This window comes from Uranotaenia lowii, chromosome 3, assembly GCF_029784155.1.
Source record: "Uranotaenia lowii strain MFRU-FL chromosome 3, ASM2978415v1, whole genome shotgun sequence".
Classification (NCBI taxonomy): Eukaryota; Metazoa; Arthropoda; class Insecta; order Diptera; family Culicidae; genus Uranotaenia; species Uranotaenia lowii.
This window is the reverse complement of record NC_073693.1, coordinates 353002160-353010044: the sequence shown is the minus strand read 5'-3', so window position 1 is coordinate 353010044 and position 7885 is coordinate 353002160. Positions and strand designations below refer to the sequence as shown.

The 7885-nt window shown below is 41.3% G+C and overlaps 4 protein-coding genes across 4 annotated transcripts; all 4 read right to left on the bottom strand.

The window, feature by feature from the left end:
- Positions 1-23: 23 nt before the first annotated feature.
- Positions 24-1712, bottom strand: LOC129753960 (uncharacterized). The gene is made up of 3 exons (XM_055749811.1): positions 1505-1712; positions 1271-1444; positions 24-140 (listed from the first exon to the last, which is right to left on the bottom strand). The coding sequence occupies exons 1-3, from the start codon at positions 1565-1567 to the stop codon at positions 24-26; spliced, it is 354 nt and encodes a 117-aa protein (XP_055605786.1). The 5' UTR covers positions 1568-1712.
- Positions 1713-2811: 1099 nt separating this feature from the next.
- Positions 2812-4206, bottom strand: LOC129753959 (uncharacterized protein K02A2.6-like). The gene has a single exon (XM_055749810.1). It carries the CDS (start codon positions 4204-4206, stop codon positions 2812-2814), a length of 1395 nt encoding a protein of 464 aa, XP_055605785.1.
- A 41-nt stretch (positions 4207-4247) lies between these two features.
- LOC129753958 (uncharacterized protein K02A2.6-like) lies at positions 4248-5759 on the bottom strand. Its single transcript, XM_055749809.1, has one exon. It carries the CDS (start codon positions 5757-5759, stop codon positions 4248-4250), a length of 1512 nt encoding a protein of 503 aa, XP_055605784.1.
- LOC129753956 (uncharacterized protein K02A2.6-like) lies at positions 5759-6436 on the bottom strand. Its single transcript, XM_055749808.1, has 2 exons — positions 5816-6436; positions 5759-5770 (listed from the first exon to the last, which is right to left on the bottom strand). The coding sequence occupies exons 1-2, from the start codon at positions 6434-6436 to the stop codon at positions 5759-5761; spliced, it is 633 nt and encodes a 210-aa protein (XP_055605783.1).
- Between the last annotated feature and the right edge of the window lie 1449 nt (positions 6437-7885).

Genomic DNA, 7885 nt, shown 5'->3' with positions numbered 1-7885 from the left:
GATAAAGGGCCCAACTCGCACTTTTAATCACTTTCTGCTTCCGGATGCTGTAGTAGTCGACCATCTCCGACTGCTGCATAACAGTGTTGCATGACTGGAGTAGGCACGATGGCAAGCTTCGTCTTGGCCGGAATGATGCCCTACCGGCCCTTGATGTTCTTTTTTGGGTCCTTACAGTCTTCCGGATGGGTGGCACCTGCACTGTGTCTAATTTGTTCATTAGAACGAGGCACTGAGGACCCGGGCTTATGTCCATCCTATTCCGGCCTTAAAGCACTGTACGGGCAGCAGTGTTACTGTGACGGTGACCTCTTGTGACTGTTGTTGTTCGGACGATGCTGAAAACTCATTAATTTTTTTTTCTTTTTTCGACTGATCGTTTTTTAGTTACATGTTCATCGCATAAAACCAATATTGGTTTCAAACTAAACCAAAATTTTAATGCATGTAATAAAAAATGAGTGTGTAAAAATAACAAAATTCTTCGATTATTTATATTCCAAATTTTTGTGAAAGCTGTTCAAAAATCTGCTTTTAAAATACAAAATAAAATAACAAAACGTTTTGTTGAAACTATACCCCATTCTTTTTCTGCGTGTAATTGATTTGTTTATTGTCATCTTAGACGAATGATTTTATACAACGACAGGAATATGAAAAAAGTTGGGTTATCACTTCGACTTTTCTTTATACATGTTGAAAATACCTTTTTGAATTGTTTTGAAGTGAAATATTGCTAATTTGATAAGTTCATGACGTTATTAAAGAATTTTTCATTGGAAAAGTCTGCTACCGAGCATGCTTAGAAAATAACCCGCATAGAACAGTATTATATAATAACGATTTCCATTATCTTCCTCCTAAGACACACGAAAGATTAGCTTTATAGTTTTGGATTATTGATGTACGATTAAGGTAGTCTTTTTTCCATGAAATGGAATCGTTTGGACGCACTTTACGATACAGCGAACGGGTCGTTAAGTAGAGTAACCATTCATTTTTTTTGCTTTTTTCTACTCGTTCTAAAACGGTTTGATCATTCGTGTTATCTTTATCTAATGATCCTCTCATAAAAAGGTAACGATAGAGCATATCGTCACCCAATAATGAAAAGATTCAAACCCAATTTGGGGATTTGTTAATTTTATAAATTGCAATTGGATTTCCGCAAAAAATAAAAAAAAACGTTTAATGTACTCTTATTCATTTTATTTCACATACCTATAGTTTATTATTCCTCTAAAATGATTAATTTAAAAAATAAACAAACCTTCCGCGGATGTTTGCAGGAACAGCTTCCGGATGTTCCATCGCTGCAGCACTTACGAACTGCAGCCTGCTGCTGCATCACTGCCAAACCGGTCGGCGGGTAGTGATGCTTTTCCTTGCATTGGTTCTGCCTCCGGAAGAAAAAGTTTCTTCGGATTTTTCCTCCAGCCTGTGTCTGAGAATAAAAAAACAATTTCAGTTTTCCACAATGAATACAAAAACGTATTTTACTTACCCTCATATATCCTTCTTCGAAGCCTTCGTCTTCCGGTTCCAGTTTCGTAACTGGACGAGTCATTATAAAATTTGCCCGACCTGATCCGGGAGAAACTTTTTTTACACAGTTCGACAACGCGTGTTGATGTGACAGCGAAGAAGTGTGTGCGTGTTGCTAAAATACTCAATTAATTCTGAAGACCATTAATTGTATCTTTCTTAAGTAGTTCTCTATCATTTGATTGCGTTGCAAAATTAATCTTTTTGTTCCTAAGAATATTCATCGTATCTTTCGGGAATAATATTTTATCCGTTCAAGCAAAGGCACATTTAGCCAAGATGCAATATCGAACGTTACTATTAATGTAATCAGAATAGAATGATACGGAAGATTCAGCGTACAGTATTGGCTCATGCGGGAAAGCAATTGCTATGAGATTTATCGAGCAATTGCTTCAGATTTGAGCTTTATTCATATCAAACTAGCTTGTTCTAAAAGTAAAAGCTCCTGACTGAGAAAATAGCTGTCAAAAAAACTTTATTCATAACAACCGAAGCAATTGCTTTAAGCGACTGCTCGACTGCTCGATTCAGTTTAGCAAAAGCAATTACTAAGCTTTTTTCATACCACCCAATGTTTCGATTGGTTCGAGCACTTTAAATGCTTTTCGAGCAAATTTCTACTCGAATACACACTTATTCTCGAACCTTCTATTTTGCATTACATATTAATTAAATTTAAATCATTTTTTGAATAAAATTTAACAAACTTTTTTTCTCTCTCATTTTATCACGGGATTTTTCACGTAAACTGAGCTTTTGATGCCGTTTACCATCATTTTGAAAATATGGCATTTATAAAGTTCATATTATTCTTGAACGACTCATATGGAATCAGTACACCCAAAATAATCTACACATAGATGCTACGTGGAAACTACATAATTTTTATCCAATTGATTTACCCGTAACTTGTACGAATAAAATGAGTAAACGCTCCCCTAATAGGGATTTTTGTTTGGTGAATATCACGTGCAATTTACGTGATTTTTTTTCTTTTTTGATGCGATGTGATGATGGAAGCTAAGTGGAATGTACTTGTTACATATTTTCACAATACTTAATAAAGTTTTGCACATTTTAACCACATCAATTTCAACATCGATCTTTCGTGCCTAAACTCGTTTACTGAATGATCCATATCTCTTTCTCTCTTTCCTTTCAAAGCTCGCCGGGTTGTTGACCTCTCTGTCTGCTGTCAGCTACCCGATGATGCTTCGATGACGATGATGGTGTGTTAGGGTGCCATCCCAACACCTCCCCTTTTTAGTAAATCCTGTAGGGTTCAAAACGGACCGGCAATCGACGCTGCCTAGATGATCGACGAATCAACTCCTCCGGTTCCGGTACCCTTACCGGATGTCTTGACGATGGTTGTTCAGGAGCCAGGACCTCTCGAAGGAATTCTTGCTGGAATCGGATCGCATTTTCAGATTCAACGTGGGCTTGTTCAGCTTCAGGGACATTAGGATCTGTTTGATTGAGACCCCAAGTGTTTAGAAGAATGTCCAAAGGAATCGATGAATGGGCTTGATTTGTGATTTCGTTGGTGTGCCGCTTACGCATCTGGTTGCTATGCGATCGTATTAATTTTTGCCGTTCCGGAAGCCACACGTTATACATCACGTTGCCAATGCGCTCCACAACCTCACCAGCAACCCATTGCCAGTTATTACCGTGAAATATTTGAGCGAAGACATTTTCCTTGATGCTGAAGTTTTTGTCTTTAGCTCCGTGCTTTTCGTTGAATTGCTGGTCTTGCTTGGAGTTAACTTTTTTGTAGAATCGGCTTGGTGGTCGAAGAAGTTCCAGCGAAGTGCGCAACGGTCTACCAAGGAGAATTTCTGCTGGCGATTTTCCCTCAGGTGCGCTCCGGCATGGTGTCGATCTGTAGCAACTGAGGAAAGTGTCCAGTGCTGCATCCAGTTCTTCTCCTCCCGCTTGAATTTTCTTGATTGTCCTCTTGAAGGTGTCGACGAATCTTTCCACCTGCCCGTTGCTTTGGGGATGAAAAGGTGCGGTTTTCAAATGCAAGATTCCGTTGGCCTCACAGAATCGTTCGAACTGGTCACTGGTCAGTTGAGTCCCGTTGTCGGAAACGAGAACTTCAGGCATTCCGAAACGGGCGAAGATTTGGCGCAGAATGGTGATGGTGGCGGAAGAGGTGATGCGCTTCGTTGGGACAATTTCCGGCCACTTGGAGAGAGAGTCCACCAGTAGTAGGTAGTACGTGTCGTTGATTGGTCCTGCAAAATCTATGTGGACTCTTTGCCAAACCTCGGGGATCGGCCAGGATTGAAGTTTGGTTTTGGTATCCACTTTGGCAACCGAAGAGCATGGTGAACAGGAACGTACTAGCTCTGCGATCTGGTCGTCGATATTTGGCCAGTAGACATAGTTTCTGGCCAGTAAGCGCATTCGGTCTATTCTTGGATGTCCCTTGTGGAGTTGTTGTAGAACCTTCTTCTGCAGTTTGCGGGGGATTACGATCCGCTCGCCATACATCAATACTTTCTGTGCGACAAATAGCGACTCTCGACGCGCGAAAAACTGTTGCACGTCAGAGGCGCCGGTAAACGATTTCTTATCTGGCCAGGCATGTTGCACAAAATGCATCACTTGCTGTAGTGTTTCATCTTCCTTAGTCTCCGATGCTATCATTTTGTTATAAACAGGGAGATAATCGATGGATTGTTGGCCAATCAGATCACTTTTTCGATCTCGATTGACGCAATGACATAATCTTCATCAGGTTTAATGTGGGAGTTAATCAGACGAGAAAGGATGTCAGCGTGACCAAAGTGATCCGTCGAAATATATTCAATGCGGAATTCGTATAAAAGCATGGTAAGAGCCCATCTCTGTAAGCGATTGGCGGTGTATGGAGTAATACCGCGCTTAAAGCCGAAAATCGCTAACAGGGGCTTATGATCTGTTTGCAAAACAAATTGTCTCCCATATATCATTCGGTGAAATTTTGTCACCGCGAAAATAAGACCTAGCGCTTCTTTCTCAATTTGGCTGTATCTGGACTCGGCCGGAGTCAGGCTTCGGAATGCATGGTAGACAGCCTTTTCCAATCCATCAGGAAAGCGATGTGCGATGCGTGCTCCTATGCCAACATTTGATGCATCCGCAGACACCACGATAGGGAACCGTGGATTGTAGTGTGTTAGCATGAGCGGAGACTGCAAAATCTCCTTGAAACGGTCGAAACTAAGCTGGCAGGCTTGAGTCCACTGAAATGTGGAATTTTCCTTCAGAAGTGCATCCAGCGGTTGTCGAAGGTTCCTCATTTCCCGGATGTACTTCCCGTAGTAATTCACGGCCCCGAGATAAGACCGTAAGCTGGAAACGTCATGAGGTGGAGGCATGTTGACGATTGCCTTGACCTTGTCTGGATCTGGACGGATGCCTTGGGAGTCCAGTAGCTGACCCAGATACTTCACTTGGCGCATGAAAAATCGACACTTTTGAATTTTTACGGTGAAACCATATTCTTCCATGCGCTGAAGTGTCAAATGCAGGTTCCGTTTGTGTTCTTCGGGAGTACGACCACCAACGAGGATATCGTCGATGAATGGAGTGGTGCAGGATATTCCGGTTAACATGGCGTCCATAATTTGTTGAAATGCCCCCGGACCGCTCTTGATTCCGGGTGGTAACCGGTTGTACTGGTATAGACCAAGGTGAGTATTTATGGTTACAAGCTTCTTACTTTCTTCAGCCACCGGCACTTGTAAGTAGGCGTCGGAGAGGTCGATGTGGCTGAACATGGTACAGCCAGCCATACGATTGAAGATGTCCTCCGGCAATGGCAGAGGGTAGTTGTTGGATTCGAGGGCATCGTTCAACCCCGTGGAAAAATCTGCACATATGCGCACCGACCGATCAGGTTTTCGAACTACGACAATCGGTGCCGCCCAGTCGGCGTAGGATACCGGTGAAATTATGCCTTTGCCCTCCAGTCGCTTCAGTTCATCCGCCACCACAGATTCCATGCTGTATGATACCGGTCTTTTGGGCCTGAACACCGGACGAACGTCGCTTTTCAGGGTAAACTGGACTTCGGTTTTCGTACAAAGCCCCATCCGGTCAATGAAAACATTCGGAAACTTGGACTTCAGCTCGTCGATTTGTTCGGTATTGGCCGCCTGACCGACCAGCTTGCAGAATGACGAAAATGGAACGTCCCATAGCCCAAACTTATCCATTAGGTCTGAGCCTAAAAGATTCAAAGACAGGTTAGAACTACAAATGTAACAGTTACCTTTTCTCTGGTTGCCACTGATGGTAATGGTTGCTTGAAACCGCACACGACTATCAGGCACTTGAATTGATCCTCTTTCAAATCCTGTAGCTTGAAGTCAACGCAAGCTCGGTTAACCTTACAGGAGTAGCTTATGAAGTCTTCAGTGTCATCCTTTTGAGTTTGGAGACACTGATAGCGGCGATTAAATGTAGAAACAGGTGTGCCAAATATGGATGTTAATTTGGACACCGTCTCCCCGAACGTGAACTCTTTAGAGAGCTTCGGTAGAATGAAAGAGGTATACCTTTCGTGTGCTGCGGGATTCAGTTTCCTGAGTAACAGTCGTACCTTGGCATCATCCGGAAGTTGAGCTGCATCCTTCTCGAACAGATCCGCATACCTTACGAACCAGGCCTCGAACGAACATCCGTTGTCTGGGTCGTATGCAAACTCGGTGATATTACTCGCCAGGGAATCTAGCACGAATTCGCTGCCACGGGATGTTTGGCAATTTCCGCTCAACGCGGCCGCAATCTGCTCGGACATCTTGGCCATAAGTTGTTGCTGACCACTTAGGATTTCAAGGATAGTTTCCTTAAACCCCAACTCCGGAATTTGCTGCAATGGAGCCTTCGCCATTTTGAATGTTTTCACGCGGTGAACCAAGTGAGTTTCTACTCGTTTTTAACGGGTTTCTATATCGCGTTTTCGGGTACGTCGCGATGCAATTACCGAGTCGTCGCCACTTTGTTACGTTGTGGAGTAAAAAAGACCGAGAGACTTCCGTAACAATGCTAATTTATTTAAAAGGACTTAATTATTCTACGAGTAAAATACGCGCGTAGCCGGCTCGCTTGTTGATGGTACAACGGATACAATAAGAATGATCATGACAAAGCTCGCCGGGTGGTTGACCTCCCTGTCTGTTGTCAGCTACCCGATGATGCTTCGATGACGATGATGGTGTGTTAGGGTGCCATCCCAACATTATCCAATTGATTTTCACGTAGATGTTACGGTATAAACGTTTAAACGCGTTGCTATAAGAATCGGTGCATAATGAACATCAAACAAAATTTTCGAGAATTTTTAGTGAGTACAACATGATGTGATAATGAAAGATTCGTGAAATTCGCTTAGTATTGAAATGTAATTAAGGTTGATTCGCTCGTTTCTTTTGTTTCCTTTTTATTTTTATTTAAAAAAAAAACAAGAAGTTTCTTTAAAAATAATTTTATTCTAAATTTTATTTTGCAAAACACAAACCGAATTTTACACCAACACTTAATCACGAAAAAATCAGCAACAATCCGCATTCCGTGCCTGGTTCGATTGTGTTTTCCTGTAGAATAAAATAAAAAATTGAATAGTTAAAAATAAATTTTCTCAATAGTAAATAAGTTTCCTTTACCGGATCAGTCGAGGATTCGTTTTCTTATAATTCCTGCTAGGCACCCGGATTTACTTGATCCGCAAACCTAACGCCAACCTTCCGCAAAGGAATGTTTCGTGGTCTGAAAAAATAAAATAATTTCGTTTGTAAGAAATTTCAATTTCTCCATGTCCAAATCAACGGTAAATCTATTCGGCCACGAATCCCAGTTATATCGTGTCAACTCACCTTATAAATAATCCTGAGCCAACTGGCGTAGTAGCGGTTTTCGGTGTAATATTAGCGAAAACTTATCTCAACTTTCTCAACTGCTTTTATCCAGAACGAACCAAGTCAGCAGCATGACCTTTTCCTATATGAGAATTTGAGATTTGTGCCATTTTTAAAATTTGCCAATAGACGATTTGGACAATTTTGACGATTCTGATGATATTCGAAATTTTTCCCGGTTTTTTCAACATAGTTAAAATGGTCAAATTTCTCAAAATTGTCAAAGGGTCAAAACTTTCAAAATTGTCAGACTTTCAAAAATGTCAGTATTGTCAAAATAATCGGGATTGTGAAAAATATTAAATTTGTCAATGATGCCAAAAATATCGAAATAGTCAAAATTTTCAAATTTGACAAAATTGCTGAAATTGTCATCGTTGTTGGCAGTGACAAAATTGTCAAAATTGTGAAAATTTCCAAAAGTA